This window comes from Haemaphysalis longicornis, unplaced genomic scaffold, assembly GCF_048455015.1.
Source record: "Haemaphysalis longicornis isolate Haplotype H1 unplaced genomic scaffold, Haemaphysalis longicornis Haplotype H1 scaffold_2, whole genome shotgun sequence".
In the NCBI taxonomy this organism is placed as follows: domain Eukaryota; kingdom Metazoa; phylum Arthropoda; class Arachnida; order Ixodida; family Ixodidae; genus Haemaphysalis; species Haemaphysalis longicornis.
Genome location: NW_027526295.1, coordinates 247,560,320 through 247,577,092, shown reverse-complemented (window position 1 = coordinate 247,577,092; position 16,773 = coordinate 247,560,320). Strand labels below are relative to the sequence as shown.

Here is a 16,773-nt window from a genome sequence, read left to right as displayed (position 1 = left end):
CTTCGCTCCCACAACCGTCGAGTTGGGCAGCTTAAATCCGCTTCCACTTTGCAGAAGCTGCGTCGAGCTTCTTCGCCCGAAAGCGCAACCTCTCCGTCCCTCCGTTCCACCTGCGGGGATACTCCTGCGCAGTGAGCACAATGCCAATCCTCAATGCCGGAGTGCTGGCCTCGAGGACATGCCGTGGCGCCACCTGTGTGTGACGTCACCGGAAGGGTGCTGGGCTGTGCCCTCGGTTGTCACATCTCGTTTCCTCTTTTTGAGTTGCGGTCTCCAGGGGTGCTCCCCACGTGGCTTTAATGCCCATGACACAGTGGAGTAGCCTGATGACCACGAAATAAGATCTGCCGGATAGGAAAACGACGGCTCGGTATACCCACTGTTTTAGTTGCTACGTCGCTACCCTCGCAGCCGGCACTGTCAACGCCGTGGAGGACGATGAAACTGATGTAGAGAAACGTACCCTGCTAATTCATCACCAAATACTTGCAAAGTGCGTCTCAAACTGCGTCCACAGAACTGCGTTCCACTCTTGCAACAAGAATGGAAGAGTGCCATTGAATTCTAATCTTACCGCGCGTGCGGCGCACATACATCGCTGAGAAAATTTCATTGCACACACGCCTGGAAGTCCAATGCAAATAGCGATGTGGTTTCTTCAGTCCTGACCAGATAAAGCTATTTTTATGTGTGCTTTGACGCGGTTAGTGGTCCCCGACGTTTTCTTCCCTCCTGATGCTGCGTTTACTGATCCCTCTCGCTCGTTGGCACGCACATCGTACTCGTGGCGTACGCGTATCATAAAAAGTGCATTCTATGACATCAGAGCAAACGTCTCCGGCTGATAAACGTGGGCATCGAAATGTTTCATCGTCTTATTTTACAGCATGCACAGGTATAATCTAGTGTTTATAAGTGCTGCTCCGTCACAAATCAGTGCACTTTCCTAATTAGTACAAAACAGTACAAAAATTGACACGGCTTGCACTAGCGTTGCCAAGCTGGAGAGATAACGGAGCTGGGGCCCGACCTATCTTCTTCCGGCTTTGCTAGATTTTGCTAAGTTGTGTTAGGTTTTGCGCGTTCTTCATAGGCTAGGCTAAGTGTTGAGGGGTGAGGCCAAGTTTAGCCGGATTTTACAAGGCCGTCGGCCCCCACACTGACAGCGTATCCCAGGGGAGGAGAAGCTTGGTCGACCAGCCTTGCACCCCTATGCAGCTGCGCGAATTTCTTTTATTTTTTCTTTGCGTTTTACTAGCCCAAGAAAGACTATCGGCTTTAAAACGGCATAGTAAAGGGTGCGCATACACATACGCCCATTGTGCTCAAACTCGAGCAGGCGCAGAAGACGGCTTCATTGTTATAATACCCTATCTGCGGTGGTGCGCCCTTAAGGCAGCGCAGTTTTCTTCTTGGTATTTTTTTGCTAACGCCACCGGACCAAGCTCAAACCTAAACAGCTCCGCTTTAAAAGAAGAAACACTTAGTAATCACAGGCACAAAATAATGAAAGAAAATTGAACCCTCGACAATCGTGCCAGCAAATGATTTCAGAGTGACAATGCAACGCCGGCACGTGCAGGAGGAAAAGCAAGCACAGAAAGAACAGAACTCCCGCTGGCGCAGTTTCAGGCAGGGGGCGCGCGAGCCGGAGTTACACCTGTGCTATGAGGCGCGCCGTAGTGGAGGGCTCCGGATTAATTTAGACCGCCTGGGGATCTTGAACGCGCGCCAAAATGTCGACACACGGGCGTTTTTGCTTCTCGCCTTTACCAGAAAAGCTGCCACAGCGGCCGGGATTCCAACCCACGTCCTTGAGCTCAGCAGCGCAACGCCTTAGCCACTGAGCCACCGCGGCGGTTGTGTCAACAAACGAAGAGTAACTACTGCACCAAAGATCACGATGGTAAAGCGTGTTTGAACAGCAGTGTCTGTCCGCTTTAGTTCCGCCTGTGTGGAGCTCTGATACTTTCTTCTGCGAAAGGGAAAACCTGTGGGCAGGACTGTAGTAAAATATTACATTTATGTGAGGAGGGGGGGGGGGGGGCGTCACTGGTAATGGGAATGAAGTTTTGCCAAAAGAAAACACTACCACTCGCTTACACGTTGCGTGGAAAAAATTTCCAGCGAATGAGGAGAGGGGGGGGGGGTGCAGAGGTGGGTGTTCGATCCCCCAAAGAACCCCCTTTGGCTGAAGCACTCTCCATTGTGTTTGCAAGCACAAACAGCCACAAGCCTTTACGTCTGTTAGAAAGAAGTGTTCAGCATTACATCCAAAAAAGAACAGAAATACAAGGAGTTCGCGTTGTTTGGTGAGCGGTCGCGCAAATGGCGCTTTATCTCGTCTTCCCGTTGTAGTTCCAAAGAGTTCACGTCGCATATGCAACGTCAACAGCACTGGGACACGGCTGCCTTCAAGGTTTCGTTCAAAAACCCATTTCTTCTCGCTGCCGACGTGGTTGAAGCCGACAATGCGGGGTCCCCTCGCCGGGTGGTCGGGCCAAGGCCGCGATGAAAGCGTGGGTGGCTTGACCGTGTCGCCTATGCGGAACCGCGCGAAACAAAACATTTCGCTCCTGGCGTCAGCGGGTCGTTCGGCGCCGCATAATAACGCGTCGTGGAGGCCGCGTTGGCCGTGTGTACAACGCCTCACGTGCGGATTATCTTTGACAGGTGTCCAAGTCACGTTCGTCCGTTGAAGAAAAAGCGCTGCCTGCGCGACGGCACGACGCTATACGGAATCGGTGCGCACTCGCGGCGTCCGTCATGGTTGCCAGGTCTGGCGTTTTGTCGCGTAACTGGCGACTTTTCGAGACTCGTGGCGACGGAACTTTTGGTGCGGCGACTTGGCTACTTTCTGGCGCCTTTGAGCATTCTTGATTCTATATATTTCCGTGCCCTTCCGACGCCCCACTCTCTACAAAACGGGCCTTATATGATCGTTACTAAAGTGCATTTCAGTCGTCGAGACAAACTGACAAAACAGAACGGAGCACACCTTTAGACAGATGACAGTGATCCGGAAAAGTCAAGAATAGGACTCGAAACAAATCACTCACTCAAACACAGCACCGTACAGCACCTTACCTGCCCAAATCGAAATTCGCCTAGCTCTTTTTAATATCTGGCCCAGCTGATGTCGTATGAACAGCGTCAAAGCCTTCAAGCAACGTCGTCGGTTTAACGTGTAATGGTTCAGTAGTTTACGGGAGCTCGACATTTCATCCGGAGTGGAGGGTAGTGGTATGACGATGTAAATAGGCACGGGAATGTAAAGAGGCAGCGCAAATGGTAAAGCATGGTGTGCAGCGAACGCACGTTCTAAGTCATTCCTATTCTTTGAATTATTTGCCTAAACTTGCATATTTTAGCTTTTTGTACACGGTGGTCAACCGCTGTCGGTTTCCAGCACCACAGCAAACGAATAAAATTTGTGACACGGTTTTCTTACTCGGAATTTCTGCGTTTTTTCCGCGAAGGTAATCAAAAAGTACCTACTAGCATCGCCTTGCTGAAAATTTCGACTTTTCTAGCTCATTTTCAAACATTCACTTTTAGGTAACGTCTTTTTTTGGCTATACATTCGGCAGCGACTTTTCCTTCTGAAGACCTGGCAACCCTGGCATCCGTATCGTGCGGCGCATAGAGTTAATACTACTGACTCGTGCGGCGGTCGCTGAAAAATTGGTCCCTAGGTTTTACTTCTCGTTTCTTGGGGCTCAGAAAGAAGAAATGCGTAAATATATATGTTCCCAGTCTCCGCGCACATTTCTGCTTCTTTTTTGCAAATACGTAGCATGCGATGTATGCACTCTTGAATGCAAGGCGCCCGAAATCGTGAGAAAAGTTGAAAATTGGGTTGTCCCATAGACGGAAAAAGAAACGCAGTTTTTCTTTTTAGGGCCCGATGTTGTTAAATGAAGTAGTCTGAATGGCTCCAATGAAGGTTAGCCGATTATGCTTGCCTTTCCCGTACGGGTTCCGCTATGTGCACAGTAATGCCTTGTTCACGAAACCGTTTTGCGCTCGCCGCAGTGGCGTAAACGCAAGCGGGTGACGAGTGTCGACTGACAGAGTAGTTGGTATTTTAAATTCTTCACGCACAGCACCCAGGAACAGCTGGCAAAAAAGAAGGGACGCGAAAACGGCGCTGTGTCCGAGTCCCTTCTTTGTGCCTAGCTGTTCCTGTCCGATGTGCATGAAGCAGGCGGGTGGTTCTAGAGACCTGCGGAAGCTCCGTGTGCATTTAATTAAGCCATGATTTGTCACAGTTTTGTGAAATGATCCTTGGTTTATAACGGAGAAGAAAGCGAGTGAGAGAGGGAGAGAAGAGGAAGGGAGGGGAGATTGCTAATGGATGCAATAACTGACTGCGAAGGCGAATTTACGAAAAGGGCATATACGAAATTAATAACGTAATTGCATTTCTGATGCCACTCCTCCCCACAGTTATTACAGTCGCTTGCGAGTGAACTGTTAAGTTTCCCGTTATTTCACAAGTTAGTACTTCAGCTGCGTCCAGTATGGCTGACATCAGGAATCTATGGAACACCGCAGGTTCGCACCAATAACATTCTAGCTGCAAATGCTCATGAAAAAAAACGAGAACGCAATGTTTTGCAGCTTTGGTGCTCTACAAATCTCATATGTGATCCTCTTTTCTGAACGGTCTAATGTTACAATAAGGGTTCGTGAAATACAAAGCCTCAAAAAGCTCGCAAAAGAATTTGGGCTGAGTCAGGGACTCGTTACACAAAGGCCATTGCGATTACCTGCACGTTTCGGTCATGACAGCGAGATCGAGCATCCGGGGGGCTCTTGATGACGTTACACTGGCAATCGCGGTCGTAATACTTTATTCATACTCGCTGCCTCACCACCGAGCGCCTGTATAGCACGCAGCGAAGTTAGTAAGCCGCGCATTCAACTCTAGGATGCACGGTAGACGTCTTGGCATATGAAGCAGCTAAGATACCAGGCAAATTAAAAGATCCCAATCTCGTCGAACAATCCTGGGACCACGAAACAGGTTTGATGTGGCCATGGTACAAGTAAACGAAATCATGCGCATAAACTTATATAAGCACTATGTACGAAGCCTTCTCATGGTGTCATATTAGTCGATGGAGGCGATGTTAACTGGAGTTGGCTTTGTTTTCTGTTCCACTGTGGCCTCACGCCAGATCCGTATGTTGCTCAGGTATCTGCAACAACCACCGAAAGAGGGGGCCCTGCTTATCAATTTCTGCCGTACTGGGGAGGGGGGCATGGAGATGGGAACGGCGGGCCCGAGAAATGAGCACGGAATATCTCCGCCTGCCCCTTTTCTTTATTGCTGCAACTTCTTATTGCCCTTCTTTCTCCCGGCGTCCACACCTCGCCGAAGGCGTGTAGCGATAGCGGCGGGATTCGTCCGATACGAGTGCCGAGTGAAGGCCTCGCGACCGGCCCGCACCGCGCTGGGGGAGCCAACAGCTTTGCCAAATACGATGGCTTTGCCCCCGCCGTCACTTCTTACGTTTATTCTTTCTCCTTTTATCCACTGCTTCGTTTTTCTTCTATGAAAGGGGACGGACAGAAATATTTGTACTACGATTCGGCGAGCAGGTCTACCTGATAGTCTGGAAGGGCTTTTGGGACTTCCGAAAATTAGAGACAGCAGCGGATGGACCGCCGCCGTCGAAGGAATTTCGAAATGATATTTATTCCTTTCACGTGATTAGAAAGCTCAGTGCAGTTGATTTCTGGTAAGTGCGTCTTAATCAGGTGTTGTACTCGAAAGCTTGCTGAAGAACAGAAATAAAAAATAAAATTTCGTAAGAGAATGGTTTAGCTCAACCTCTACAAATGCACCGTTACGTTTATTGCGACCAACGGTTATGTATGGTGCACAAAAACAACCCGAACGTTTAGGTTGTTGCGTTTTTCTGGACATTCGGGGCTCACATCGATGGGGCAGGTACTTACTAAGCGTAACCATTCTCATTAGCTGATAATTATAAAAAAGGAAAAAAAGGCACACTCCTTTGGTTTTACGCTCATTACTGAAGAAGGTAGCTCCTACGACTACATTTTTTTCAGGCCGGTGAGCTCTTGTGAAGTACCCTAAATTCCTGCGCTAGCTATTCAAATTCTCAGCAAACTCAATTTAGGCTGCTTAATTTCCAAAATACACGCCTTTCAGTGTGATATGTGTTATACGTGCACGCTCGTAATTGCGCAAGAAACAGAGTCACTTGACTGAGTCTGTGCAGTATTGTAGACTTCGTCATTTTTTATCACTTCTCTGGAGCTCACGCCCGTCTACATGCTTTAGTGCCTTCAGTCACCAAAGGTGCAGGCGGTGCGAAGTATTGAATGGCCGGCGAGGTACGGGGCGGATGAATGGGATTACTTGTTGCCCTTAAGCTAGGAGGATGTAGAATGAAATAAATAAAAAAGTAGACCTACTGCGTATGTATGTATATATATATATATATATATATATCAAAGTTGCAGTCCTTATTGCCAGTGCTGTTTGGCGTTTTAACAGTGTTTTATAGTGCCGAATGAGGTATGATTGCCTTTTTTTTATGCAGGAATAAATAATAGAAAATTCAAGTCGAGAAAAAATGCGCCGTTTTTTCCGGAAGCGGGAATCCCGCTTCCGGAAAAAACGGCGCATTTTTTCTCGACTTGAATTTTCTATTATTTATTCCTGCATAAAAAAAAAGGCAATCATACCTCATTCGGCACTATAAAACACTGTTAAAACGCCAAACAGCACTGGCAATAAGGACTGCAACTTTGATATGTGTCCTTACGGAATCCCTCGTCCCGTACGTCTCTGTTCTACAAATATATATATATATATATATATATATATATATATATATATATATATATATATATATATATATATATATATATATATATATATATATATATATAGATAGATAGATAGATAGATAGATAGATAGATAGATATAGATATAGTTGAGAAAACGGGGTAGACGCACGATTAAAAACAAAAACAGTGGTTTACTGACGTTTAGACTGGAGGACCAGTCCTTTTCTCAACTGCTTATATATATATGTATATATATATATATATATATATATATATATATATATATATATATATATATATATATATATATATATATACCTGGAAGTGACGCCACTCGCCGCTTCGGTGACGTAACATGATGGTTGTGTTTTCACGTCAGACGTTAAAAATAACCGACGTCATCTCACCACGTCCTTCTTGCCTTTAAAAGGAACTTTGCGGACCTGTGAGCTTGCGGTGGCCTTGCGATAGTATAGTCTCTCGCGTAGTTCCGCGAGGTCACGTGACTGGCGCACGGACATGGGCGCGCAGGGTATATCATCACTTTCATCAGCGGAAATTGCAGTTTCTTGCCCCTTTTAAAGTTAATTTTCCCTGTAAAGTTGGCCCTGCCTCAGTTTGTTCTCTGTTTGCACAACACCCGCAGGGAGAAACCCAACACAAATTTTCACGCGTACCTTTCTCTGTGAAAGACGGCGCCAAACGGAACCACGCGCGAGCAACGTGAGATGGTCCGGCGATCCGGCATTCTCGGCTGCATGCGTGCCCAAAAAGCGCATACTCGATCCCATGTTGGCTGAAAACAGCGCGACCGCGTGTTGATTGCACGACCACGCCTTCAGAGCAGTGTACACCTCGTGCGATCTCTCACGCTACCGGTGCTCCTGGCGCTTGTTCGTGTGGGTGTGTGTGCGGGGAGAAGTTGGAGTTCGGAGTCCGCCTGGATGTTTGCTCGTTGTCAACACGAGCCCCGGTTCGTAAATCTCAACGTGTTGGCGGAAACTTGCACGCGATCGAACGATGCACTGGGCGTCACTGCTGAGCGGTCACGATATCCCCCCTCCGGCCGATGGGCTAGAACGTATAAAAGAAGCACTTGAACCCGTCCCGATCGAACCATTTTCCGCGGTCCTGTCTTACGAAGGACGTGGGGGTCAAGCCAGGCACGAACAGCGCGTCTGCCAATACAATGCCTAAACCGATTATGTCCTCAGCATTACTCTTGGGTTTATACGTCTTCCGAGAAAATATTCCGAGTAACATTGCAAATTAGGTAGGTGAGATGGCACTAAGAACGGTACGTAATCCAAGAGTTCGCTTTCAGCAAAAGAGAAAAGTAGTTTGTAGACGCAGGTAGTCTGAGTGTTTCATATGAAATCGAGGATGGCGCCGGTCACGAGTTCAATGTCTCTGATAAAAAAAGCAAAAGTGCGATAACATAAAATCAACACGATTTTTAAAGGGAGCACACTCCGTGGTGCCAGCGGGAAACGGAAAAAAACTGTCCCGGAGAAAATGGTCCCGAAAAATGGTACCGGAAAAAATGGTCCTGGTGGCAGTCTAGGAGAAAATGGTCTTATGCTCGGACCGACGTGTTACCTTTCAAGTTGGTAAGATGTGAACATTTTTTGCGGTTTTGATTTTTTGCCTTAGCACTTTAGCTAAATGGTTGAGCAAAAGATGGGATGCTTTAATATTTATGGGCCAGAAATGGGCCAGAAATGGGTGAAGAGGACCGTAGACAGGTGAAGGGGGTCGTAGACACTCGAGTCACGGCCCGGGGGTTAAAAAGAAGGTCCCCTTCACCCCGAGTAGTCCGAGTGGCGCTGGCTACCACCCCCAGGCGCAGGAAACAAAAATACCTTAACATAAATACCCGAGAAAGTGCTGGGGAAACAGCCCCGCCGGTAGCGTAGTGGTTATCGCACCAGACCGGTATTCTGGAGGTCGTGGGTTCGGATCCCACCCGGCGGGCATTTTTTCACCACTTTCTTTTCGACTCAAAAAATTCTTCATCTCTTTCTATGACCCACCACAACCTCCCCTTTGCTTTCCGAGGTTTTCTTGGCTGCCAACCCTTATTTTCTGTCTATATATATATATATATATATATATATATATATAGACAGAAAATATATATATATATATATATATATATATATATATATATATATATATATATATATAGATATCTCTTTATAACATTAAGGGACAAACCCGCCGCGGTGGCTCAGTGGCTAAGGCGTTGCGCTGCTGAGCACAAGGTCGCGGGTTCGATTCCCGGCCGCGGCGGCCGCTTTTCTGATGGAGGCTAAAAGCAAAAACGCCCGTGTGTACGAGATTTCGGCGCACGTTAAAGATCCCCAGGTGGTCAAAATTAATCCGGAGCCCTCCACTACGGCGCGCCTCATCGCCTGCGTTGCGTCGGCGCGTTAAACCCCACAATCAATCAAATCAATCAACATTAAGGAACGACATGAATTTGCCTGTAGATTAGTTATTCATTCCATGTTTTTTGCCTAAAAACACACAATCCGGTCGGAACAGTGAGGAAGCATAAGTACCCCGGTCGTCTCCGCGAACGCGTTTTGTGTGACCAATTTTTACGGGATTATTTTTTCCTATCTTGACTGTACGACCATTTTTTTCGGGACCATTTTTTTCGGGACCATTTTTACCTACACCAGCTGCCAGCGCTATCGACCTGCAGCCACCGGCGAAAAGACGCGAGAATACGTGGACTAAATTAAGCCACTGGACACCTATCGTCTTGACAGATTTCGAGCATAGGCATTTAATATCCGTCGTTGGTCAAGCGCATCTCGCTAACCTTCTCTCCCTTGTATCGCTATCACCACGTGTATCGCTCTCACGTGCGGAGGTAGCTCTCCTGTTCCGCTTCGTGAACCTTTGCCTACTCTGAACCTATGAAGCGCTTCTACCCTGATTTTTTCTTCCGGGGCAGAGGGTGACTTAAAATGGCTGCCAGTGCACCTTGTCTAGCTTTACGAACGGTATAGGCATGGGGAACAGTTGAAACTTAACACACACAGTTGAGCAGTGCCCCTTGCACCTGTTCGTCGCGATCGTGAAGTCTCGTTCGGATGGCCACTATACATTGCATTTACGATCAACATTTGGTGGTGGATGAATAAGCGATGTGAGTAAAACGTCTGCTTTTGGTGCCCTAAATGTTGTCTCCACGTCGACGACGCCCGAGTTTGGTCTCATCATCGCCCAGGGGATAAACAGTCAAGACGATGATTTGTGGATAAAACGCGTAAACTCAACAATGAAGGCCGTATATCATGTATGCTAGCTTTCTTCGCCCCGTCCTTGCTTTAAATTTTGGCGCCTCTCCTCCCATTCGCGCAGGCTGTTCGGCACCAAGTGCTCCAAGTGCCGGCAGGGCTTCAGCCGCACGGACTTCGTGATGCGCGCCCGGCAGCACGTGTACCACCTGGACTGCTTCCGGTGCCAGGCCTGCGCACGCCAGCTCATCCCGGGCGACGAGTTCGCGCTGCGAGAGGACGGCCTCTTCTGCCGCGCCGACCACGACGTGCTCGACAAGTTCGCCTCCTCCGCGGCGGGAGGGGGCCCCGCCACAGCCACTGGGCCCACCAACGGCATCCACGTCGCCCGTGAGTTCTCTTGTCCCTCTTATAACAGCGCGCGACACGAGAGACTCGCTTCGTTATAAGCGGAGGTTGTTTGCTAGCGATTTCATTATGACGAATGTTTACTCTATTCCTAAACAATACATGCTTAAGTACAAATAAACACAGTTCCGTACTAGATGTGCATCACCAGCTCCACACCGGGCTCAAAGCCGTCAGAAGAGCGTGGAAATAGGCGGGAAAGTGCAGAAAACCCTGTCCCCGCGTCTCCCCGTCAACGCGACGCGCTCCGCAGGGAGGCAATTAAGCTAATGGCGGGGCGGGGAGCCAACGGCGTCGTCCCCGTCGGGGAAGCCGATTCGGTGCCGAGATCCGCTAAAGACGGAGGTGGTCTCGAAGAGAGCAATTAATTGCCCGCGCGACCCCGTAGCGGAGACGCTGCTTCGCGCTCTCCTCCCGACGCCCCGCGGAGGACGCGATGATGGCGCGCGGGAGAGCGCACCGCAAGCGGAGCGGGGGCTGGCTCTCTTTCACATTTCTAAAGCACAGAGCCGAGGGCGCGAGACGTAATGAATGACTGCCGCTGTACGAGGCAATTGCTACGTTGTCGGCCTGTAATCGGGCCGTCCCCTATGAGAAAGAGGCCGAAGTTCTTACGAGGGACAATAAACGCGGCAACTCGTGTCTATTTGATAGCGGAACATGCCTGGTGGAGGAATCGCGGTACGATCTGGGCAGACGGAAAGACGGACGAAGTGCTGTAAGCTAGGGAAATTGATCACTGAAGGTCGGTCCAGAAGTAATAGTATTAAAAACCAGGGTCGAGCTCCCGGTCTTCATCAGGTGTGAATTGACTTTGTACATGGCCTGCAGAGCTACCTTCCTGGACGCCTTTTTGTAGTTGTCTGCCCCTTTTAGGTCCTATTTTGCACTACCATAACAGCCTGAGGGCAGAACTTGAACACTAAGGAAGATGCAAGTAGTCGCTCTACACACACTTTGCGGCAGCTTACGGAAGGTTTTCTCTCACCAAGAATTCTCGCACGAGACGTCACTGTGTATTATCATCGTCCCAATACGTACATTTCCTTCTGTTAACAATAGGGTACCACCACCACCACCACCACCAACAACAACAACAACAACAACGACAACGACAACGACAACAACTAACCAAGCTAGCAAACAAATAAAAAGCTATATTGCGAACAATTACAAATGTTTCATGGCGAAGTACTCACCCCAAGTTGTGATTCGCGCTTATGTTCAATTCTGGGAGCGGAGAAGCAACAATTTTGCTGCAGCCGACGCTCGCCTCTCCCATTTTCATGTGCGCCGGTAAAGCTAGTAGGTACACGCCCACTTCCAGCTTGAGCACATAAAAATGTGATTATAAACCTCAACTGCCATCCACCGCGCGCCTGAGCCTCCGCGCGATAGCAATATTTTGAAGAGGCGAACTTAAACAAGGAGGCACTCAAAGATATGCATATGAAAGGGATTTGGCTGCTATTTCACAAATCGCTTATTAAAAATAAAGCGCGTCCGGCACAGAAGACCCCTCAGAACTGGGTTCGCTGGCTGTTGCATAAAAACAGTGCGAAATGTATTGTTTACAAGCATATCTAATTGCAATATGCTACAATTCATGACGATTCGTCGCTTCAGGTAAACGTGTACATGTTTGACGGTTGAATGCTGTAGTGCTCAGTGTTTCACGCAACGGTTAAATGGGCATCACATGATCTTTCCCCTAGTAAAGTTGACGACTTTGAAAAGGCGTAATGGACCATCGCGCCATTCTCCGGACCATCACAAAATCCACAATCAGACTAGCAGGTTATCCCAAAAAAATTAAGACTAATGATAGCAGTGCGAAAAGGAGCTCGGCCGCTGCCCCGAATCGGTAGCGCTCCCCAGATTCGAGCCTGATTGAAGAGACGCATTTCCACACGGCGGTGGTCGAAACCAGGCACGACGCCAACGGCCAACCGCTGTGCCCTGGCTCCCCGGGAGATTTTTTTATCGCATGGCTTCCCACCGCGCGTTTTCAAACGAGTGCGGCCCACTGACGAGCATGCAAATTGGCAAGGAATCGGCATGGAATCATCGCTGCGTCCACCTCCTTTTTCTAGGTTGTTCACTTTTTGCTGCAGTGGGACACGGCTGTCCGATCTGCTGTACGTAGCTTCCCACTCAAATCGTGAAGGTTGTCTGTGGGTCTCTGTTAGCAGTCCTGGTACACTTTTTAGTGCCTGTTCACTAATGTACTACAAAAAAAGCTTCAGCTGGTGGCGGAATTATGAGCTTTTGTTCATTTCACGCTCGTTTCGAGCGACCAATCGAGCGGGCTCTGATTGGTCGAGAGCAGACAAAACTTGTGTAACGAAAGACAATCAAAAGCGACGTTGATTTGTTAACAGTAGTACAGGTTGAAGGCCTCGCCAGTGCAACTGCACCTCGTCTTGAAACAGACGTGAAATGGACATCTTTGAAACAGACACAACTCGTAGTTCCGCCCCCGGTGTAAATATGAGCTACGCACGGGGTCCCCAGAGTAGGAGGGAAATACGTGTACGCGACGAGGAACGTTCAGCGCCATGCTCCTATCGGTTGATCAAGTCCCGTGCATATATATAGGTCTCTAATCTAAAATCCCGTGTTTTAGTGAAAGTTGCTTGCGCTGCTACGATGCTGCTGGCACGGCTCTCGGTGCGGATATGTTTGAATGGAATGCTACCCGGCATATCCTTCAAATATATTCTCAGCCATCGGTGGGATACGAGATCGAGCTTTTTCGCTTCGAACCAGTTTCTGAGAATTTACCGTTTAGTCACCTGCTGGTTTCCTCCTATGCCGAAAAGAAAACAGTAACTAGCGTTATTTCGCGTCGTGTATTCGAGATTAGAACTAAACCGAGTATCACCCTTGGCGATTCTTGGCTTATCAACGCCGTAGTTGTGTGAAAAGTGGTTTCGCATATGCGAATTAGCAAATACATCCACACTGCACACAGCTTAAGAGCCGTTCCACCCGTGAATGCTGTGGTAGTGCGATATAGCTATATATGTCCGTGGTTCAGGTTCAGCATGGCTGGGAAAGGTTGTGGGCTGGTATACACAGAAAGGTTAAGCAGGACATCAGCGCGCTTACCCGCTTTTTATTTTTATGCAGCAGCGGGACCAGTACGTTCAAGTTGCTTCTTCTGCCTTTTTTTTCGCTGCTCCGCTTTTTATCACGGCGTTCTGCCGCAAGTTCAACTGCGACGATGGCATGTCCGAGGCCGTAACTGAGGTGTAGCGCTGGCTTGAGCGCAAGCCTTGGAACGCTGACGTACCTCGGGTGCGGGTAGTCACCCGACAAAGGACAACCAGCGGACAGACGCAGCTTTCACACTTTACACGAGCGTCCCGCGGCAGCGAGCATAGATGAGGCGAACGATCCTCGGCGTCGCCTAACAACGGAGGTGCCGCCTGCTCTTCATTGCTGGATCGGCATTCCTTCCTCAATTATTCTTTCGCTCAGGTTGGCTTCGCACACAGGAAGATTTTCTTGGCAGTGGTACAGACAACGCTATCGCGTTGAAAAAAAAAAAAAAAAAAACTATGAAGCGGAATCTTGAATCTCCCTTCCTTAACGGCTTGACGCTGCGCCAACATTAGCGGGTACGCTGGATTACTAAAACATGCACACACTTGTCCTTGCTTCGTAGGCGATGACATGGAGTTAAATAGATGCAAATATCAGTCGGCACAATCTGTCGGAACTGGTCAGACCTGCGTCTACGGTTCTGGATCTTTAGCTTCCCGTTCCGAGGCCAGAAAGACCTCAGAACGAGCGCATGAGCACATTTTCAGCGTAGACCCCAGCTCCCGCCGTTCCCAATGACTGTGGTGGCGGCTGGTCGGACTGCGCAACGACCCGGGGAAGCCCTAAACTGGCTTATATTGTCTCGCACGTAGCCGACAAAGGCCGTTCCAAACAGAGCCGACACAATCGAAAGGTGGCGGGCCCCGGGGCGCCAGATCGGCCGTGCAGACGGAATGGCCCCCCTTGGGCGAAGGGCGCACTTCGCTCGACGAGCCAAGAAAAAGGAACAAACGCGACTGTGCGCATTTTTTCAGTGCACTGGTTCCCCCACCATACGCACGACAAGACAGCCGAGAAACCAACGCCTGTTGTCTAAACCCTCCAAACCAAAACCCTAACTCGACCCTTCACACGGCAGTGTTTTCTGGCGTTGCCTGCGTTCTTGGCCAAGCGCACCTAGCGTGTGGTTTGCCGGGTGGTTAGGTACCGTTTCGGGGCTTTTTTCGTATCTAGTAGGTGTTTCTAGCTCCCGGCGAGAGGCCGAAGCGGTGCAACGGCGCCGGCGGCTGCCGTGGCGGCGGAACGGTGCGCTTACCTGATTAAGGAAGGCCGCATTCATTATTCACGGCGCTTGCAAAAGGCTCCAACAATCTCATTGCGGTGCTGCCAACCTTCCCGGCCGGCTCGCCCCTTTGTCTGCGGTCTTTATTCATTCATTCACACGCGCGCGCATCGAGCATATAAGGGCCGCATAAAGGTGAGCGCCGCCCTGAACGGGCCGATTTATGCGAGAGAACACGGTTCAGTCCTTTCTCGGGCCACGTGGCTGTGCGCATACACCAGCGACGCTGTGTCGTAACAAGCTCGTTTTCTTCCGCATTTCGCGTTTGTTTGTGCCCCAGGCAAAACTGTGACGATCTGCTACGATGCACTGTCAATTATTTACGAGCCGCAGAAAAAAAATCAAGAGAAAGCGAAGTTTCTAAAAATAAGTTTATCTGAGTACAAGGCAGTACGGGCAATAAAAAAAAATGAAGGAGTAAACAATTTAGCTTAGCCACAGTGACACAAGGCGCTCGTAAAGCGTCCCAGCAAGGACGGCCGCGGAAAGGCAAAGTGGCTGATGCATGCAAGAAGCATGCAAGGAATATGAATGAAAAGTTTACATGACTCAATATTGCGCGTCGAAAATGAGGGTAGGTGCCAAGATCCGCTTGGATATTGTACAGTGACTTTTAAATTCTGCTAGTTATTTTGCATGGTGGAAACGTAAACATTCGCCGCTCATTGGCGGGTCCGGACTGACCACATGGATTAGTAACGCAGGATATTTTTAACACGAAAGTGTTTTATCCCCGGATACACGAATATTTCGCTGACATCATATCCGTCACAGAAGTGACGCCAGTACAACGAAGCAAGCGGCCTGTAAAGGGTGCACCCCTGCACACAGGGTCTTCTTGCGGGGAAGGAACCTTTAGTACTAAAGAAAAACGAACAACCCCAAGAATAGCGTGTTATACTTAGCGTTGGTCGTTTTCGGGTTTTATATTTTAGCACGAAGGTGTTTTATGCCGAGATACCCCGAGATTTCGCTGACGTCATATCCGTCACGGAAATGACGCCAGTACACTTTTGCCGAAGCGACCCGCTAGCAGGACGTCGCTCGCCAAGCACACCCACAAGACTGTCGCCGACCCGCAAATCATGCTCAGCTGCAGATTCCGCTGCACATTTCACTTTCGTGTTTTACCGATTCCTATGACAGAGGAATCAACAGCAGTTTTTTTTTTTTTTAAGGAATGTCTCTGGCCAGATGGCGGGAAGGGGAATTTATACCTATGGCGCTTGAACGGCGGGGGGGAAGGGGGGGGGGTATGACCCGACCTCACGCTTAGGTCCAAACTGGGCGCGTTACACTTCCGACGAGTTTCGAGCAGACGTACTGAACGCATGTACGGCATGAGTGCTAGGCTGGTACGATTGCACCCTGGGTCGCATTTGCGCCGGATTACCCCCCCCCCCCCCCCTCGATTCCCTTTAATTTACACCCCGACATGAAGCCCGTTGCACTTTGAATCCGCCATTAGTGGCGCTTCAATTTTGGCGGGCTGAGAAGAGGCCGACTCTTTGTGCGCGTCCTGAGTGCTGACACGTGGGCTCGAAGAGCACGAAGGGTATACATGGATTGTTTTAAAGCGTGAGAGATCACTTGGTCCAGACATCACTTGATTCCAATTACATTCTCTTCCTTCGACACAGTTTTGTTTTATACTTCTTATTAAACGAAATGTTTTTTTCTTCTTTCGAGCAAGCTAACGATCATTCGATCGTCCGATGAATTAAGCGGCAGCTTCATTGCTAGTTCGTGGTTGCTTTGGTTGTACTGCATTGTGTATCCGAGAAATGCTTGAGAGCTTAGCTACAGTCACTGAGATGAAAAAAATAGGAATATTAAAAAAAAGGGAGTACGTTCCTGTCTTTTCAGGACCACCCTTTAAACCCAACATATCCAGC

The 16,773-nt window shown here is 48.9% G+C and overlaps 1 protein-coding gene and 1 non-coding gene across 3 annotated transcripts in view; both read left to right on the top strand.

The window, feature by feature from the left end:
• Window positions 1–16,773, top strand: part of Tup (LIM1_Isl and LIM2_Isl domain-containing protein tup) — a 144,229-nt gene that overhangs the window by 61,391 nt on the left and 66,065 nt on the right. For both annotated transcript variants that reach the window (XM_077700074.1, XM_077700073.1), the window contains exon 3: window positions 10,205–10,470. In XM_077700074.1, the coding sequence (XP_077556200.1) occupies window positions 10,205–10,470 (266 nt within the window). The remainder of the gene's footprint in view (window positions 1–10,204; window positions 10,471–16,773) is intronic.
• Window positions 8,731–8,803, top strand: Trnat-ggu (transfer RNA threonine (anticodon GGU)). Its single transcript has one exon. It is a non-coding gene; the product is annotated as a tRNA-Thr (tRNA).